The 20374-nt window shown below is 43.3% G+C and overlaps 1 protein-coding gene and 1 long non-coding RNA gene across 3 annotated transcripts; one reads left to right on the top strand and one right to left on the bottom strand.

Moving 5' to 3' along the window:
- Positions 1-1561: 1561 nt before the first annotated feature.
- Positions 1562-19581, bottom strand: ZNF488 (zinc finger protein 488). Of its 2 annotated transcripts, none has more exons than XM_072340248.1 (4): positions 19506-19581; positions 8376-8598; positions 4448-4676; positions 1562-3073 (listed from the first exon to the last, which is right to left on the bottom strand). In XM_072340248.1, exons 2-4 carry the CDS (start codon positions 8592-8594, stop codon positions 1914-1916), a joined length of 1608 nt encoding a protein of 535 aa, XP_072196349.1. In that variant the 5' UTR covers positions 8595-8598; positions 19506-19581; the 3' UTR covers positions 1562-1913. The 2 variants fall into 2 exon arrangements, with proteins under 2 accessions (XP_072196349.1, XP_072196350.1); XM_072340249.1 differs by lacking the exon at positions 19506-19581 and adding an exon at positions 19367-19426.
- On the top strand, positions 6860-8322 carry LOC140254056 (uncharacterized). Its single transcript, XR_011904046.1, has 3 exons — positions 6860-6939; positions 7464-7740; positions 8172-8322. It is a non-coding gene; the product is annotated as an uncharacterized lncRNA (long non-coding RNA).
- Positions 19582-20374: the final 793 nt, after the last annotated feature.

The raw sequence follows: 20374 nt of genomic DNA, 5'->3' as shown, positions 1-20374 counted from the left end.
TGAAAGATTAGGAGGAAACCACATCATCTCCTTCTTAGTGCAAGGTTGTTCCCTGTGCTACAGATTTTGAAGCTTTTGTTCCCTTTGGCTTTTAATGACTCCGGTGAAAGAGCTTCCACCACTGACATAGAAAGCTGTATTACAATCCAGCCAGACCTCCAGTCTCAATTCATGTCTTCTGAATTCAAAGACATAGTGTAAATATTTAATCTCTTTATGTTGGGAAATATAGCTGGGGTGCACAGCTAGTGGTTGGCCTACAATACATAAAATGTTTATGCTAATAGGGAACAGACATGTATTAATGTTGAACAGCAGTATATTGGGAAGAATAGTTTCCTGGCTTAAAGAAATCTCTCAAGAGGTGACAGTAAGGATAATATGTTGATCCCAACTGACAGCCTAAGACTTTAGGGCTGTCTTTTGTCACTCAGATGTCTTTACTTTCTGATACTTGCATTATCAACCTAGGCATCATCATAGGAACTCAATGAAAACTTCTGTCCAGTGTGCTGCAAACACTGGACCACATCATTGACATGAAGAGTAGTAAGGAACATATTTCAGTCTCCTATACAAATCCCAGAGGTACTCTTAGCTGTGAGATGAACAGTTTCTGATCGTTATCTGAAAGGGAATAATAGCACATGAGGCACAGAGACAGGCCACAAAACCAGGAGACAATCTAAAAAAAACCTATCATATGAAAGAGACAAATGCTAACTTGAAGAACATCTTGTCATAGACTATAAAGAGCAAGTCCCTAAGTGGATGTCCCTAAGTGGATTTAAGAAGTAATGAAAGCCTAATTAGATGAGCTGCAGTAACAACAGGCAGGGCTGCTGCTTTCTTCCACACATCTCCCCCCTACCCCCCCCCCCCCCCCCCAAAAAAAAAAAAAAAAAAAACAAAAACACAAACAACAAACAAACAAACAAAAAAAAAAACCTCCTGAGTAATATAAACTCATCTGCATCTGAGTCTAAGCAGAACACAAACCAAAGGAGACAACAGAAAAATGACTCATATGGACTGGCTACAGAGAGGCTTTGGCATCTTCTTTAAAACATCTGGAACCAGCCAGTGTAGAAACCAGATGGTAGAAATTGTTTCATCCAGTACAATTCATGAACATCTGTGTTGTTTTGTGAAGGACATTCCTCTTCTAGCTGTCAGCAGAACAGAAACTACCAGCCAGAATGCAGAACACAGGTTCTATCTAACATGTGCTAGCAGTATCTCAGACACCCCAGCTGCCTTCTTTATCATATCCGTAAATTGAAATCCACGAGTGAAACCCTACTCCTATCTTGCCTACAGGAGTCACATAGATCTTGCAAGCCCACCTCTGGGAAGAATCTGTAGCAAATACAGACTGATCTGATTTTGTATACATTGTTTCAACTGTGGCAGAGCTTAAAACTCAGCTCAGACTGAGAGAGAGAGAGAGAGACCTCCATAGCTGATACAAACAGTAATTTTGTTTCTTTTTGCAAACAAGCATATAGATTTAAAGATTCCACATTCAGTGAAGAGGCTGCTGTTTTTGTGTTTACATTGTACAGCACAGACACCGGCACATCAAATAAAAGCAAAGCAAATTTTGTCTGCAAAATGATACCTTTGTCCCCAAACTTTGTTTGCAAATTAATACTGCATGCGCATTCATTTCACAATTTTATTTCCTCAAAAATAAATTGACAAGGGCCAGGCTGAGTTTCCAAAACTTACAACCCACTCAGACTTTTGTAAACATTTTATATTTTTCCAAAGCATCTATTATAAATTACTGTAAACAGCAATTTTCTGTAAGAAATTAATGTAAACGCAAAGGTGAAATGGATGCAAGTGAATGATGTCCCCCTACTGTACCCAACCTGCCCAGTCCCTTGGTGAGATCCATCTGCACAGGTCTAATTGTGAGAAGTCATGTGCCGGGATAAATGATGGCGTTCTCGGAAGTACTCATGACAAATGGGACATGTGAGCTTCTCCTCCCGTCTCCTCTTGCTCTGGGATTCAGTTGAGGAGTATTCTTTTTTGTGGTGTGACCGCATGTGGAAGACTAAGTCGGAAGTCATGCGAAAGGACAGATTACATTTGGCACACCAGTTCTGGGCAGCCACTCCAAAGGACGTGAAGGTGGGGGGAAGAAGAGTCAAGGAGGAGGAGGTGGAGGTGGAGGATGAAGTAGTAGTGGTATTCTGTAACTGTCCTGCTTGCTTGTGCCACGGTTCTGAGGTATATGGGAAAACATTTCCCCGAATGATGCTAGTCTGCAGCATCTGAGCATTACACAAATCACTGACAAAGAACTTGGAACTGAGAAGAGTGCTGCAGCACATGATGTCTGTGGTGGTGATGAAGCCAGACAGCTCCCCCAGGCTCTTTGGTGACTCACTCGTGGGATGAGAAGAATTTATTGACGCTCTTTCTGCAAGACACTTACTGGGCTTGCTGAAAGCACTCTTCTGCTCTCCATGGCCTCTGGTGGGCCACACAAAGGAGAATGCACTACCAGAGGAGTTCAACAACACTTCCTTTGATACCTGCTCCTTACCAGCAAGAGCTGTGCCATCCTCCTGGTCTGACTCTTTGGGTCTCTCACTCCTCAGCTTCTCCTTCATCCTCCTGACCTCAGTGAAAGCACTCTGCTTCTGCTCGAAAGCCTCCTTTCTAGCTGACTGCCTCCCTGAACTGGGTTTCCAGAAAGAATCAGCTGGTGTGTTATCTCCTCCAGCCTCTTCCTTGCTTCCACAGTTATGTTCCTCACTCAGATTGTTTGTTTTCTCCAACAGCACTGTTTTCCTGCTCCTGTTGTTCTCAGCCTCTTCTGATTTTGCTCTCTTTTCTCCAGTGAGACCATGGGCATCATCTTTGCGAGCTGTCATTCTGACCTCTAGATCCTTTGCCAGACTGTGAAAATTTGTGGTCTGCTCTACTAAGGTGCTTTTCTCAGCCTGGAAGTTCCTCCATAGCAGGGCACTCTTCTCTGGGACACACAGGAAGCGGACGTGGGACAGATAGGAATGCTCACATTTAAAGACTCGATTGCATTCTTGGCATCTCATCTCTGCAGAAATAGACAACAGATTATGAGTTTTGCAAAGTTAGAATTGTGGATGGATGCAGATCCTGACCATGCCATTAACACAAAAACGCAAAAACATCTCTTACGCCATACAAGGTGATACGTGGTTAAGCTAAAGCCAGAGTGAGATGCCTTGCTGTTATGGAAAATGGTTCAGGTCTGTTTGCCTCCATGTGCTACTTGCAGAAATGCTTCCATTCAGCCCCTCCAGCCATGTTTGAATTTGGTAAAATTGCCAGTATGCAATAGTCTAGATAAAACCATACAAACTTAGGGACCATACCACTGCACTCACCATTTTTAAAACAGGCCAAATGTTTTTTTCTCTACACTCATGAAATGAGATGGACTAGAGCTGGCCTAAAAGACTTTGGCACAAGCCTCTAATTTCTGCAGGGGGTACTCTGAGAGTTTAGTACTTTTTACAAATCATTTGATGCTAATACCTGCAGCTCTTATTCATGCTCATTTGGCAAACTGCTCAATGTCTCAAGGCATAGATGCCTGTGGCATAGAAAATATTCAATGTGAAACAATGTCAATCATGAACAGGAGGAATGAGAACATGCATTGGCATGATACCATCTTTCTGGCCTTTGATAGGATGTAACTCAGTGACCAAGAAATGTATCAAGCATCTTAACCATTGTGAACAGCATCTGCACTCTAGTATTCCACAACATGCAGCGGTTTATAAATGCAAACAATGGCAGAGAGCTCCTAAGGTCTGGGGTATGAAGAAAAGTTCACAGATTGGCTGGGGAGAATTGCAAAAACCTGAGCTGTAGGTTTAGTATGGTATAGACAACTTCCCAAACAACAGAAGCTGAACTTATTGTATGATAGCATTACCACTGCTGATTTCAAGTCTTGCATCTAAATACAGTGCTTCTTGTGCAGATAGCACTTTGCCCTGGTAAATTCACAGGGCTGGTACTGTCTGTCTACATAGAAGCTAACAGAATATGCTGAAATTAGTTAAAACGATTTAGTGGGTATCTGCTATGAATGTATCTATGTTAATTTAATACTCAAATACAAACAAGTATTCGTTTGTATATCATATAAAATAACAAACCTATAACTATAAAAACAAAGCTATATAATTTGTGTTTAATTCCAGCAAAGGGAATGTAGAAAAATGTTTTTTCCACTTTGACTAGATCAAATTTTGAAGCAAATTTCTTCATGCTCTCTGCCTGCAGCTCAAGCCCCAAAGCAGAAGGTCTGGCCTCTTAACTGCTGAGGGTTTAGACAGCTTTTATTTCCTGTATTACAGGATCAGCACATACTAAATAAGTTCCAGGCTCACTCCAGTCCTGAGTGACCTCTGCACAGCCAGAGTCTGGTACTTACCATTCTGGGGACTCTGAGCTTTTATCTCATTGAAACCCAAGAGTCTGGAAAGCTCTTCATCATACCAGACAAGCAGCTCCTCATTTTTGTTGATTTTCCTGGTAGAGCGATAATATAACTGACTGTTTTCTAAGTAAGCTTCCAAGTTCTGCTCCTTGCTATTGGCAGCTGCTTGTACGAGCCTCATCCAAGGCAGCCCTGTAGGACTGTGCACAGATGCAACATCTACCTGTGGGACAGAACAGAAGAAGAGGGAAGTTTCAAGTTCTGGGAACCAAAATAGACGTCCAACAAATTCAAAAAATAAAAATAAAAAGAGAGAGGAAAAAAGTATTTTTTTTCTGCCTCACACAGAGTCTGTCTGTGCCAAAGCCCCAGTCCATATCCAAATACACCTATGACCAAAGTCATGGTGGGGAGAAAGATCAGGAGTTAACAACCCAATATTAAGTCTATTGCTCAAATTAAATTTTCCTTCCGTGTACATGTTACAACACAGCGCTCAGTTGCAACAAGGCTTTTCTCCACAGGACTACTGAGTCCTTTAGTGGCAGGTTGACCATTCTCTGGAAATAATGTAACTGTAAAACATTTGTTTTTGCCTTCCTTGTTCAGTGTGTGGCTCCCATCTTATTTAATTGATTGCATTTGCTTTGAATGGGGAATGATTTATTTCTTTATAGGTTTTTCCTTGGTGTTTACCACAGCAGAACTATGTCCTCTGCAGTGTTTGAAAGATGGGGAAGATTTTCATAGCTGGGAGGCTGAAACACAGGGTGATCAAGGGCAACATTTACACACATAAAAAGCCTCAACTAATTTTTGAAGCACTAAGTCATTGTTTTGAAAGGAAGAAGTTTGGAAATGAAAAATGTCTAATGACAAGTATGATCCAAGTTTCACCCCAAGCAATGTATAGCTCTTTGTTTTCCACTAATTGCAGGATAGCCATTCATTGGTGTTTTGTATCAGAAACAGTATTTAGGTTATTTATTTTTCTGTTTTTAACTCAATCTGTTACCTACCAAGAAAAGTATGACTATAGTAGTCTCTTGGATATGGAAGGAAACATTTAGAGACCATTAGTATAAAAGCTAATTAGTATGAGGGAGAAAATAAATTTAATGCCCTGTAACTGGTTCTCTCTGAACACCATGATAATTAACAATGATTGAGAAATCCTGAAGTCTGACAGTAACACGAGCACACCCACCCACAGACAGAGTGGTTGCGATTAATAGCTATGACAGAGGCTGTCATTTATTAGTTTCTGTATTTCAGAAATACCAAGAACCCACCCGGAGCTCTAACCAAAGTCAAAGAGAACACAGCTCCTCCAGGAACCAGACCTCCAGGGCAGAATCGGAAAGAGCTCACAGGAGGAATCAAGGGCAGAACAGTAGACCTGGGTGCACTCAACTTCAAGTGTGGGCCCACTTCAGCTTTATCTCTCCCTGGGATGGCAATCCCTCAGATGAATCCTTTGCATCCACACATGAGGGAAGGGCTTTACAGCCCAACAGACTAAACCAGAGTGCTATGAAGGTAGTCTGACTTCCCTGACACACACTGAAGGAGAAAGGTAAGAATAAGCCTGCTCCTTGGATGCAGGAGGCAAAAGCATGAAAAACTACAAGGGACAGAGGAAGTCAGCAGAAAGGATAGATTTTATAAAGGTCTAATTTCTTTGCTGGAGTAAAGCATTTGCTGGAAAGAACCACCTGTGCCAATGGTTGCCCAAGCATACAAATTGGCCCAAGGAGCTCAAATTAGGGCCTCCAAGTAGATGAGAGAAAAAACAGAGCTCCCTTTTGATCTAAACATAAAAGCCTAAGAAGAGGAAAATCTTTTTGTAAATTATATTCTCCAAAGCCTTTCTGAATTGCTGCTGAACTAGGATGAGCATGAAATCCATCTGCAGAGAATCCAGCTTATCCTTTATCCCTGTGTTTTTACTGTAGCCAGCATATCAAGCCTAAATTATTGTTTTCCCCTCAGTGCCACGACAATGTTGTGTCATCATGATTGTATCATTAATTAACTGTCTGCACACAGAGTTGCAAGCTAAACAATAGTTCCTGATTTCTGGAAGGTTTAGTTTTAATTTTGAGTAGCAAATATGATATGAGGCCAAGGACTGCTTCTGAAAAATCTACTTGCACAAAGTTTGATGCATTTACTGACAAAGACAGAGATCAGAGACAATTCAGATATTCAATGTCATGGCTTCTGCAAGGGAAACTGTTGATCACAGCCTGAACCTCTGATTAACCATCTGAGGCAACTGACAGGTCGGCTGTGGGAGCACAGGTGAAGGTAATTCAGTTGTGCTCCCGGAAGGAGTGGAGCCTGACTCCACCTCTCCTAGATCCCATTTAAGAACTGACCACCACTAAGGCAGCATCTCTTTCTGGAGATTGCTCCTTTGTGGGGTTTTTGCTGTGAGTCTCAACACTGGTGAGCATCCATCTCAACTGAAAGCCACAGCACTGGTGAGTCTTTTCTTAGATATTCTCTGGCTATCAATTTACTCTGTAATTACAACTATACACTTGTATTATTCCACCTATACAGCTTCATAACAACTCCTAACTCATATGCTGCAAAACACTAAAGGCCTCCCACTGGAGGGCTGTTCCAATGTAGAAACCCATTGAGGCCCTTCCTTGACTCTACAGACATTCCTAAAATTCCTAGGAGGAGTATAAAATTATTCTATAGAGTCTCATTTCAGGAGGGTTCATTCTCCAGAGAGCTGATAGTTCTCTTGGGGCATTGGTAACCCAGCCTGAGCAGGCTAATTTGTGCCAGGGACTCAAATGAACAAGCAGCAAAAGCCTGAAGCCTCTTTGTCTATTTCTTGATTAGTTTAAACAAAAAACATCAAACAGATATCTCCCAATAGATGCATCTTCCATACTGCACATTCTGCCTGAAATTTCTCTCTGAACTATGGAGAACATAGAAACTGTTCTTTCTTCATGATGTAAAACATTATGTCCCTGTCTTCATCTAGACTGATGGTGACTGAAATGCACTCCAAGACCCTGAAGGCGGAGATGAAATGTCAAGAGGAGAAACAAACATCCAAATGAAAATGTTATAATGAACATTGGCTACAGAACCAATTATTTGGGAACTAGAGCTTGAGATTACGCTGCCTGAATTCACTCCATCACTGTTCTGGGGCTCCTGTCCTCTCCAGCATGGTGGTTTCTTTTGTTTCACAGCTCCAACTCTGTGGCTTTCCTGCAGTGACTGCAAAGAGCAGATGCAATACAGGCATATCTAAGGTAAGTTCAGTAGATCCATGTACTAATAGCAGTAGGATGTGGCTACCTGAAGAATGTGTGAGCTGGCTGCCTGATTGCCATCTTCTACTGATCATGCTAAAGTCACTGCCAATTGTGATTTTACTTTCATGGGTAACTGAGAAAAATCAGATTTATGGTGCCTCCTAGTAAATATCCTGTGTTCTTTGCATGGGGAAAATCCAAGTGGGCTAAGTGAAGATGCAAAACTATTCATCCCTCTTCCCTCCTGCTTGCAGTCAGTACTGAAGCAGGTCAGCAGTCTCAAGCACAGAAATGGAATTTTGTATTTGTATAGGGAGCTAGGAGATATGATTTAGGGGTTTTCTGTAGGTACGGTAAAGGGAGGACGGTTGGACTAGATGATTTTATAGGTCCTTTCCAACCTTGTGATTCTATGATTCTTCCTGCAGAGGCAACAGTTTTCACTGAGGTCCCCTGAGTCTACAGCCCATAAATCAGCAATGTGTTGGCTGCCTTTTGGAGGAGCTGTTAGTTGTTCTGAACAGAGCAAAAATCTACCCCTTACAAAGTCAGGATGGTGTAACACTGAAGGACAGTGTAACACTGAAGGACAGTGTAACACTGTCTAGCACCGAGCACTGCTTTTCCCCCACCTTAAACACATAGTGGATGGTCCGTGTATCAGAACACTTGAGGGCAATAAAAGCTACAGTGTCCAGCAGGGTGTTCTGCAGCAAGCAGGGGCCAAAAACAGCTTCTTCAGGAATGTCCTGTGTGGTGTGAACAGTAGCCAGTATATCCGGAAAATGATGATGCAGAATTTTGTTGTCACTTGTCCAAAGGAATTTAGGCAAAGATGTGAGTTCCATCATAAACCTGTAAAATAACAAGAAGTCACACTTGGAATGCAGATGTTAATGGAAGGAGGCATCACTACTTCAAATATAAAGGCTTTCAGGAACTACAGGTGAATTGTGAGAGCATGCCAAAACATTTTGGTTAGAGTTTACAGCTTTGTTAACATCTTTTTCAGAAAGGGAAAACAACTTTGTAGTAAACCAGAATATGAGATTTGTAAACAAGTTGATTATGTTTTTCTGGAATAATCACACTGTCCAGGAGCCCAGCTGCTCGGTACTGCTACTCCTGATGGCCAGGATTAAGAAACATTTGGAAACAGTAGGCTAAGTTTTCATCCAGTGGAATTTTGTATACTCTTCTTCAGTAAATTCTCAAATAACCTTCTTACTTACTATCAGTAGTTCACGGAACTGTGAAGAAAGATGAGAAGGACAGCAACAATTAAAAAAAAAAAAAAAAAAAAAAAAAAAAAAGCAGATGGTATCTGAGATTGGTTTTGAAAAAGCCACGTTCTTTAATTTGGAAGTGTGACATCAGCTTAGGTACTCAGGTACACAACCAAGAATAAAATGAGTGTCTGTTCAAACTGAATGCACAAAATCTGTGTAGACTGACACAAGGGTTATATCCTTCCCCTCCCAGAATGTACTTAAGATAATATTTATTAGCTGTTGTTAAGAAAATCAAATCGGATTATGACTCTTGCTGTGATTATACCCTTAGCATAAGATTAGAAGAGATTGGTGTGTTCAGAGACTGAATTTTCTTGCCTGGAATGTCAAATATTAAATCTTTTCAGTGCAGAGGCTATTTCTGCATTACACTTCTCAATCCAAGATCTGTGTATGAAGCAAGGAGGTAGTTCTGTGTTCTTTGCCATTCTGAGCTTCTCTAGGTTTTTAATAAAGATATTGCCACCTCCTGCTCCCTGCTGGATGTCATGGAAAAACCCTAATTTATGTCATCAAGAGCTGGATCAGGTCCATTAGGCACAGAAAATTAAAGAGAACAGCAAGAAGCCCTGAAGAGGCCTTAGCCTAATAAATACCGAGATAGAAGGGCTGAAGATCCAGTCTAATCTTTCTCACTCTCTGCCAGCAGAATTGATTTGTTACTCAATGACTCATGACTTAAATTGAAGTGATATAAATGCTCAGGAGAGTCACACTGATTTAACTAAATCAGTTTCTAAATCAGTATCGTTAATTCAGAATAATTTCCACCTCATAGGCAAAGTCTAAGCCCCCACTCTGGAAATATGTAAATGCATGCTCACATATGCAGAAAGTAGAGAATCTCTGAAGGACGAAGGTCTAAAACAGACAAGCAAGACAAAGAGTAGGAGGTAAAAGGGTAAAAAAAAATGTCAGCTGACTTGACAGAGGTTATGCCTTAAGAGGAGGATGGAACAGGACTCTGCTTTCACTTACTGATGAGTTTTATTGTGTGGTTTCCCAATAACCTGCTGATGTCACTACTGGTGTGAGAACAAAATGGTATCTTCTTTGTGCACATTAGTACAGCACAGGATCTGCCTAAGCCAAAACAATGCATTCCTATGTTTGTATCTATGTTTGTATGTTTCCATTTAAGCTGTGTTGTTTATTAACAAATGGGGTGAGGCCATATTTTAAAAATAATAATAATGCAAAAAATAAAAGCTCCAAACTATCAGAAAAAATAAATTTGAGATCTAAAATGCTTCAATGTACCTCTGCATAAGAAAGCATTTAGAAACAACTTACAAGCTGAAACAATCCCTTTTCTAATAGTCTGCATTTGGGGAATTCTTAATTCAGCGTTATTTTACTTATTCGCATATAACCTCAGAAGGCAAATCTTCTCACTAAGGTTCCCCCTTCTAATTCATTCAAAATTCTACATATGCAAATAGGAGAGCATTGTGCATTGGCTACCTTGGTGTCCCATCAGAGGAAAAGGAATTTTCTTTTTTCTTTGAGTCTCTCAAGGCTGAGTTTGCAGTGAGGACATTGCTGAGGATGTCACACGTGATCACCTCCATGTCAGAAGGGGATGAGTCACTGGCTGTGTGCTGTCCTGACCTCTTCCAGAAATCCTCACAGAAGCATGGATGCTGGGCTTGAAGGACTCTAGACCTGCTTCCAGCCAGCTCCTGCTGCCTGGTACCATTCACTATTTCAGCAGGTGTTAAATTGTGACCACAAGCCCCAGCATGACAAGAACCATTTCTCCAAAAACTGACAGTGTGTGCATATCAAGTCTAGGATTTGCGTGCAACACCACCACCTAGTGATTTCTGCCAGAACAGATGTCCAAAGAGCAACTGACAGAGTGGTAGGGCAGGCCTCAGCACTGCTCTCCACTTGGGTTTTGCTGCCCACAGGATGGATGTGAAACTCCAGTATGACTGCTCTACACTCCTTGGTGCCAGTGCAGTCATTGGCAGTACAGTGCGTGCCACCTGTCTGATGCCCCTGGTCTTGCCCCCAGTCTTGAGTGCTGAAGGGCTTCCACATATCCTAAGGGAAGGGTAGAAATCATTCCCAGGTGTAGCAGCCTCTGCCTGCCCTTGCTGTCTCACTGAGCTGCTTGCAGATAATCCGCCCTTCAGGGAGCAAATAAATAGAAATATGTACACCTTCTGTACCATTAAATTCTTCTGAATTGAAAGGATGCAGGAAATAGAAGCCAGTAAGGTGTATCAGATCCCTAACATATCTTTCTTCCATCCAAAGTCAAGCATATATCAAATTGAACAAGCCTTTGTGCTTTGCTTGTTTTCTAAGTGACTTGTGAATTAGTCATAGACCTGATGGACAAAAAAATCCCCTAAGTGACAGAGACGGTCACATTCCTCTCCCCCACAGCAGGAAAAGCTGCAAAAAGGAAATATCATGGATACAAAGCAATCTGAGCTGCCCTGTGGCAGCTTTCTGTGCGGGGAGATCAAATAATTTGTTGACCGCACCACCTAGTGAAACATCTCAGCATTACACCGAGGCTTCAGACAAAGGGGCGGCAGCACAGGAGCTCTTGCTTAATTCCAAATCCTGACCCAATGTGTTTCACATCTTTGCCAATGGTCTAAATGAAGTTATGATTATTAAGAACCTACAACGGGAGCTGCAGTGAGAAGTGGTGATGGTTCACAGACTGGCTGGCTAGCTTTGGCAGACTGAAGTAGGTGAATTGCTCACATTCTGCAAAGGATAGAGAAAATGATCACAACTGAGAATTCTTCCAGATTTCACATAATGGATTTTTTTTTTTTTTTTTCCTAATATACGAGGAACTCTTGAGGTTGGCATCAGGCCTTCATTTTCTTCAGTCAGCTTCCTGTCATTGCTGCCTACACCTCTGCAGTACAGTCACTACTCCCTTTTCTGCTTGATGCGCATACATCTGCAACCACTTGAAATGATGGGACTCCTACTGATGGTTTCACCACTTATCTTCCCAAGCTGGCCATACAGTCCATCTTTCATCCTTCTATGCTCCTCAGACACCACCGTCTTTGGCCCTTACCTTGAGAGATATCCTCTTCTCACCTCACTCCAGTACTTAAGGAATAGCAGCTGCACACAACTCTTCTTCAATGACCTAAAAACCCCCATCAACGTTGTCCTGTGCATCAGGACAAGTATTACATACAGGTGAAGACACACTGCATTAAAATCATGTTTGTTTTGTGTTACCAGTTTCCACATTTTGGCTGACTGCTCTAAGGAGAAGCCATTCTTCTGCACTCTCATTTCTCACAAATTTGTTCACTGTCTTGTGCATCTGACAAACTCCTCTGCTGCATGGCAAAGTTGGCAGAACTCTGTCATAAATCTCCTTGTGAAGGTCACATCTTCATCTCTGTATTGTGCAAGCAATGACACCCTTGCCTCAAACAGGCAACGCTGAAACTGCCATTGCCTCCTAGAGATACAATCCCCCTCACACAACATAATCCTGCTGCTCTTGATCATGTTCTGCATAAGCAGTTCCTGTTCCCCTGGGCTCACCCACACACACGTCTGAAATGGTGACATAAATTGAATATTTATAGTGCATTAGTAGGACATTAAAGTCAGATCACCTGTTAGACATGGAGTACTCTCCATATTCTATCTGTCACAGATGCGAATTTTCATATGGATGAGTTTAGTGACTTGCAGTTTAATGGACTTTTCATCCCCCAGAGAGTATCTGATACACATATACCATGTCCCTGAGTGATGAATTTTACATCTTTATTTCCAAGAAGCATGACAGAACTGTCAAACAACAAGTACCTATGGGCAGGCAGCTCCCTATGAACTATGCAGTTGTGGATGCTTCATCAAAAAGCGCGTGAAATAGATGGTGCTTATGGCAACTGCTCCCAGCCTGCTTGCGTCCAGAAGCAGCACACAAATTGCCAGCAAAAAAGGTTCAGCCTGGTGGTTTGGGGACAGTCTATATCAAATCTATGGCTCTGCAAAGTCAGTGATGATGCTGTAGGCTTGCTTTGCCTGGATTTATTGGAAGTATTTGCACCCCCTTCCTCCTGCCAAATTTCAGTGTGATTTAGCAGGTGTTTCCAGCAGTTTGCTTTGAAGATACAGTTGCAACATTTTGCCTTTCTCCTCTTAATGTCCACAAAAGACTTCTGCAAACCCATGCTCAATTAACCCAGTTAGCAGAGCAGCCTGATTAAAACACAATCCCTTTCTCCCTTACTAAGACCCATTCCAGTTGTTTTCCTTCTTTAAAGGAACCATTTGGAACTTGCTCTGTAAGATGTGACTTAGCTTGCCGGCAAGTTTGTGCTCAGTATGGAGGAGTGCAACAAAGCTCTCACACAGCTGTGATGATCACGTTTGGACCACTTCTGGACCACCAGAGTTGCATTCTCAAGCTTCTGCAGAAGGGCAACAACAGAACTGACAGCAGAGCCCAAAGAAACAGTAACTCCTGAGAAACACTAAAGCATTTTCCACAGCTCGTGACAAGAACACACTTCTAGCGAAAAGTGAGAGAAGGGCCTATGAATTGCTATGAGCAGATTTTCAGATTCCTGATTTTCTACCACACGGCCTTCAGGTGTCACTGCAAGCTCTTCTAAGGAATGCCTGGAAAATCCCAAGCATAGAAACTGCTTGGAACACAGACTCCCTGGCTAACTATTGTCATAGGACTGGGCCCAATTCTCCTTGCCACAGTGACAACACTGAACTGCAGCATCATTCTTTTCTTGGTGGTGATCACAAAGAGCTGGTAGCCTTGCATAATGTTGCCATCAGTGCACAGGTATGGATGATACAACAAAGATATCTTTGCAAGAAGGGAAAATTTTCAACCAGAACTTGCTTAGTGAGTTCAGCCCTTCATAATCATAAATGGAAAGGATTCATAATGATTGATTCTCTGAAATGAATTTGATAGATATACCTGCCAACAGCTTCTTTAATTTCACCTTCACATTTTATTTCAGTATGGTGTAATATGCACATAGCAACAACCCTTTCAAATCAGTCATCCTATTATGGAAAAAGAAAGAAACAAACAAACAACAACAACAACAAAACAAACAAACAAAAAAACACACCACAAAGATATTCATAAAAGCAATTGGGAGGATCTGACCCACAGCAGCACTACCCCACCCTCCAAAGCCATTTTTTCATCTACTCTGACCAGCCTCCCAAGCAGGGATTAATTTGAGTTGCAGAGCCCTGCACTTGCCATGTTGGCAGAAAGGAAATAAACAATCAAACGTTGGAACCATCATTCCCTTCTCCTTTTAACTTACTCCTCTCTACTCACAGGACTGACAGTGTTCTCCCTGGAGCACATAACCTGGCACTCCTGTGGCCACTGCCCAAACTCCTTTTGATTTCAGAAGGTCTGTCGGCCTGAGGAATCCGTGATCAGACATGCATTGTCATGCGCAATAAACTACAACTATTGCAGAACTGAGCTGATGCAGACAGAGTGCTTCTGTCTGCAGCATTTATCATTCTCTGTTGTTGTAAGGAACTGAGGATTCTTAACATGTGAGGGGAATTCCAGGGGAATCAGAGATGAAAAAGTGAGAAAATCTGCTTATTGGGTTTCATACATTTGGTTTCCTTCTGCACAGAGTTTCCTTCTCTTTTACGTATGCTGTGAACTTTAAAGAAGAATCAAAGCTAGAACTGGAAAAAAAGCTGGCAGGAAATCAAAGAAAGAAAAGGAGAATTCTTGTTCTGAAAGATATGATAAATAATTCCAAATACCCCCAAACAAATGCTGAAACAATCTGCAACCTGCTTCTTAAATCCATAAAACCAGAAACTGAGGAGGTCCTCTTAAAGCACAAAAAAATCTAAGCAAGCTGTTTCCATTAGCTCACTGCTGCAGCAAACTATTCTGTGCGTCAGACCTGGCCGGGTCTGGGAATCTCTCCTTTGGGGCCCAGAGCCTTTCCTTCATACCTTTGCTGCTGAGAAGCCTGTATGCATGAAGCCATACAAATGGATATGGAGATATGAGGCAGCAGCTGCTGCCATGTGCTGCCATTCCCAGCCTGACTGGGCTGCACCAAGCTGCAGGTGCAAGAGGGAGATGCCCCTCAAGGAGGTGTTACAGCCCAAGTGGAGTACATCAAAGTCTAGGATGAGCTTGGAAAGGGATGAGGTGCTGCTGGCTGTAAGAGAAAACTAAGCATGTGTCACATTCTGAATCTTGAGCTTGATATCCTGTTTATCTTCAAGAAATAGCACATAGATGGTACTCATTGAATTCCTGAGCTCTAAGTGTCCTCTTTCATCCTTCCAGTTTCACTAATGACAACTTGGAATTCCAACAATTCTGCACAGAGATCAGGATCATCTGATTCAAGGAAGGCCCACTCCTGCCAATGTGCCACTTCCAATCCACAAAGAGTAAAAAGAAGAATTCAATTAGCAATGATAAACTAAATGCCAGTAAGACCTATGATTTTTCTTACCCAGGGCTACAGTGGGCCATCCTGTGAGCAACTCTAGTGCTGCTGCTCTGACCATATCCTCTGCGCTTCTGGGGCAACTCAGTTTGCCTGTACCAGGCATTTGGGGGAAGCAGCAGGAAAAGCAGTTTTGTATCAGGGAGGAATTTGCTGGCTGCAGTGGTGAACTGAGTCTAAAAATAATGGAATAAAACTGGCTCTGAACTAGCCTGGTGCACACAAATGGTTTTGCTTAGCATTTAGCTGACCCCAGCTAAACAACCCACCTTTCTGCACAGCAGCTGCAGAACTCTGCCTTGACAAGCACCCAAAATAGTGGGTACAAGCAAGGAAATTGCACATTCCCTGAGAAAATAATTGAGGCATCTCTGAGTAGAGAGCCTGATACACACACTGAGATTCCAGAAATTGGCTCCTTGTGGAGTGCAAGTCCTATCTGGAATTTTTTCATCTGAATCAGAGACCTCCAAGCTCACTGAATGCTCACAATTTTGCTGTTCTATTTTCACGGTACCTTCAGGGAGCAGCTCTCCAGCCCTTACTATTTTAAGGCTCTGTGGTCTTCAGATTGTCTTCCATCACCTGAAACACACAGTACAGGCAATACAAGCTGACAGCTCCTGATGAGCCATCATTATATCTTGGCTGGATACCCAGCCTAGTGAATCATGAAGCTGCCAAATCTTTTTATTGTGAAGTATTTCTCAGACTTCAGTGGGAATAATGAAGAAGACAGAGCTAAAACCCCTGCTTAGAAATGAGTAAATACTTCAAGTTCCACATCTGCCTTCAGCAAGTCTTGTGAGATCAGGAGCCTCTTGGAAGCAAAGATTAAAAGGTAAGATTCCCATTTCCTTTGCTGTTTCCTCTGGAGACAAGGAAAGCTGAAGAGGGCTCTCACCTGATGCACAGCAGCTGCCCTGAAGATATGCAGAGATGCCTCTGAAAAAGAGGCAGAACTTTTTTCCCAGGACCACATGGATGCAATTTCCACTCTTAAAGTTAAGGAAAGAAATGTCCAAAGTTCAGTGTCAGATCTAGGCTGATGAAAACATAATTAAGACTGGAACAAGTTCCAGGAGAGGTTTGTGCACACAGTGAATTTCATGAGGAAGCTCCACAGCAAGCTTTGCTCTTTGTCAATTTCCACATCCCTCTACCTGTCACTGCATCAGATCTAATGGGTCTTGGTGTATGGTGCTGGCATGTGCAAGTCATTCACAAGTAGGCAAAGGGAGATGACTATGGCTCAGTGGTCTGATGCCTTTTAAATACTTCATTTTTTGGTGCAAGGCACTATGCTGTAGGGCTGACGCCTCACCAGCCTACACAATACCCACATACCATGTTATCCTTATCTACTACTTTTGATACTGCATTTTCAAGGCCTAGAATGTAAAAAACAGGGTTCCTGTTGGAAAACAGGAGCATGTTGTAGCTCTCCAGTCAGGATTGTTGGCCTGTAAATCTTATGAATTAGCCTCATTTTAGTGCACGGTATGTTTTGTATTCCTAATCTGCACTGTGCCGGTGGTCAATTCAGAGACTGGGTCTGCCTCCTGCCCCTGCTATTCTGGCACTGCTCTGTGTTCTGCAATAGACACAACACTCCAAAAATGTCACAGGTATTTTGAATTTTACGGGGCACAACCAGGAAGGGAGAGAAAACAAATCCTAAAATGTCTCTATTTCCCACACTCCACCAGAAAGAGCATATAGCACACATGTATGTTAAAGCAACAAAAGCATTTAATGGGAAGTAGAACAGAGAAAGTAATGATGCAAACTTTCCTCTGCTGTCATGTCCACTGGGGAGACCCAGGCTGTGACAGTGCATATTGATACATCTGTTCCCACAGAGACTGAACATTTCCTCTTTACATGGGCATCCATACAAACAAAACCCCACTCCCCACTTGCAGGCAGAGAGCACTGCCAAGCGAGCAGCCAGCACAACCCAGTGCAGCCATACTGATGCCACAGCATCTGTAACTTGGGAAAAGGGTCACCACCTGCTCTCTCCATACAGTTCATATTCATGTATCCTTTTCACAAATTACAAGAAATGACATTATCTGATTGCTGTGCAAGACACACATGGTTCATTTTCGTTTCACAGTCCTGCTATTCATTTTCGGTAGCTCTCAATTTAAAATAAAATAATAAAATATGATATTTGCTCAACAAGAAACTAATACCTTTATTTCTGTGCTCACATGCATCTACACATATACACAACCATGCACTCACAGCTGTAAGTATGGATACACACAGCTATAAGATATTTTGCAATTTTATATACTTGTCATTTGCATTTGAACGAGTAGTCACTTTCACATGGTTCATGCTGGAGATTTCTTCAGCTTCATGAAGTAACAGCAAACTGCATCCATGTTATTTATGTAGGTGCTAGGCTTGTTGCCCAATGTCACCTCTGCTAACGACAGTAACCAAACTGAACAGCCCCACATAATGTGAAATCTTGGGGAACAACACCAGCCACTTATTTTATCATGCAGTGAAGCTAAGGAATCTTGTAAGGGAAAGTGAATTCTGACCTAAACCAATTTGTTTCCCAATAAGCTGCTTTGTTGTTACAGCTGATGTTTATTAACATCAAATACAGGTAACAAGTGCTGTAAAAGAACAATATTAAAAGATTCATAGCATTACAGACATGGAAAAACACATGATACGTTGGGATTTAGATAAGTCATTTCTTCTGCTAAATCTTCCATACACTCTATAATTCCTTATACCAAATATGTTTTCATTATGATGATGATGATTATTATTATTATTATTTTCTCTCACAGTTAATAGAAGCTAAAGTAATATTTTGACTTTGACTTTATATCAGTATTTCTATGGCCCTGGAGCTTTTCTTTCTTTCAATAAGATGATTTTTCTATTGAGTTCTGCAGAGCACTGCCCTGCTTTACACACCAGAACATTCCTAAATTCCACATTCATGCGCTTTCTCATCAACAGCGTACAACCATTTGGTGTCACTTTGGACACTTCCTAAAAAATAAACCTTAAGTTCAACCTCCCGGTTTTTCTACTGCCTAAATGAATCCCTCTTTCTATCCACAATTATACCTAATGAATGGAATCGGGAGCTACGAGTGCTACGTTTGGCTTTTTTGAAAGCCACAAAGAAGGGACAGCTCCTCAGCAAGAGTCTGTGAGTTCCTCAATTCAATGCACGAATGCAACCGCTGCTTATTCAAGAGCAACTACAAGGAAAATACAGAATAAGTGAAAACTCGCATGCTCCCGTGACGTTTCCACTGCCATCTCCAGCAGCAGTACCCCTCCGACCGCAAAGTGAAGACGATGACTCCCCTCTTTGTACCCGACTCTGTTCCTACAGAAACCTTTCCACAAAGGATTTATAAACGTGAAGACCAAAGTGACATTTCCAAGTGATGACGAGAGTAGTTTCTAACTTAGCGAAACCAGTAAGAAATATCCTGCTAAGGAGCGCGGATATCTTTACACTGGGTAGAAATACGGATTGGCTTGAAGAGATATTCCAAAGCAAGTTCATCCGTTTCTTAAAGCGATCAGACCAATCACCCCGAAGCCACGACGGTACCGACCCGTCGCAGTCAGAAGAAAGGAGAGAGAGAGATCAAAGGGGCAGCGGTCGCCCGAGCGGTCCGGGCTGGGGCGAGGAGCCGGGAGGGAGCGGAACCCCGCGGGGCTGCCGTGAAGACTGAGGCTCTCGCTTCCGAACCCCTGCCCGGACAGCTCCTCCGGGGACGAGGTCCTTCGGAACCGCCCGCCCGGCCCGCCCGCTCTCATCTGCGCGCCGCTTCCCCCCCGTCGCCCTCTTCTTACCGCCCCGGAGAGCAGCCCGACGGCAGCCGCCCGCTTCGCCCCGTGCCGTCCGGTCTCTGCCGCCGGCAACACGGCCGCCTCTGACCTCCCCCCCCTGCCGGCCCGCCCCCGGGCCCCCCTCCACTGCAGCTCCTCTCACCTCTCCGCGCTCACGGGCTCCGCGCAGCCCTCACCCCATCAGACGGCTGCGGCCGCCTCCCTGCGGAGCCCGCATCCCACTCCAGGGCCACCCCACCACCCCCACCCCACGCACCGCCCCGGCGCGGCCGCGTCCCCCTCCCCGACACCACCTCCGCTCCCCGCCCAGAGCGGCCCCCCCCTCTCCCGGGTCTCGCCGCCCCCCGCCCGCGGAGCCCCCCCGGGCAGCAGCGGGGCCGTGAACGGGAGATGGGATGGGTTCCCCGGTGTAACGGTGCGCTGGGAAGAGGACTTTCTTTTAAAGTTGGGGGGAAAAAAGATCAAAGTATCCGGATGCATCCATCTCTGTGTTCCTTCACAGCGCCCGATAGCGCTGCTGTTTGCGGTGCCGTTTGGGGCGCCGTGCGTATCGGTGTGAACAATATAAACTCGAAAACTGGTGCTTCACGGAGGGCACCGGCGGGATGCAAAATGAGGGAATGCAAAATGAGGAATTCGAGGTTTGAAGCACAGCTGGTATGGCAAATACAGCCATCACACGTCTTGTCAGAAGCAAATATTCCCCAAATCCGGACAGCAACATTGCTTTTGAAAGATGTCGTTCCATATAAATGCCTTTAACGCCTGGCAGAAAATCCTTATGAACATGTTGACAAAGGCAATAACCCGGCTTATTTGATTAGTGTCCGTGTAATCTGAATACTGGCCTGTATCGACAAAAGAAACGTCAGCCCCGTAATGCTTTTGAAAGAACGGATTTGCGCTACAATTAACGAGTAATCTCACACCGATCCTGAGTCACACTCCACGCGCCGCGCTGGGACTGGAAGGGGGGCTGAGCTCCACGGGCTGCTCCCGACACCAAAAGAA

Source organism: Excalfactoria chinensis, chromosome 6 (assembly GCF_039878825.1).
Source record: "Excalfactoria chinensis isolate bCotChi1 chromosome 6, bCotChi1.hap2, whole genome shotgun sequence".
Lineage (NCBI taxonomy): Eukaryota > Metazoa > Chordata > Aves > Galliformes > Phasianidae > Excalfactoria > Excalfactoria chinensis.
Note: the sequence above shows the minus strand (reverse complement) of the source record. Positions and strands in the feature narration are given on the sequence as shown.

Bases quoted from the DNA above. Each gene is read 5' to 3' on its own strand.
- ZNF488 (XM_072340248.1), bottom strand. From the start codon at position 8,594: ATGATGGAACTCACATCTTTGCCTAAATTCCTTTGGACAAGTGACAAC. The intron at 4,677-8,375 runs GTGGGGGAAAAG...TCTGTCCCACAG, and splicing joins CCATCCACTATGTGTTTAAG to GTAGATGTTGCATCTGTGCA. The intron at 3,074-4,447 runs GTAAGTACCAGA...CTATTTCTGCAG, and splicing joins AGCTCAGAGTCCCCAGAATG to AGATGAGATGCCAAGAATGC.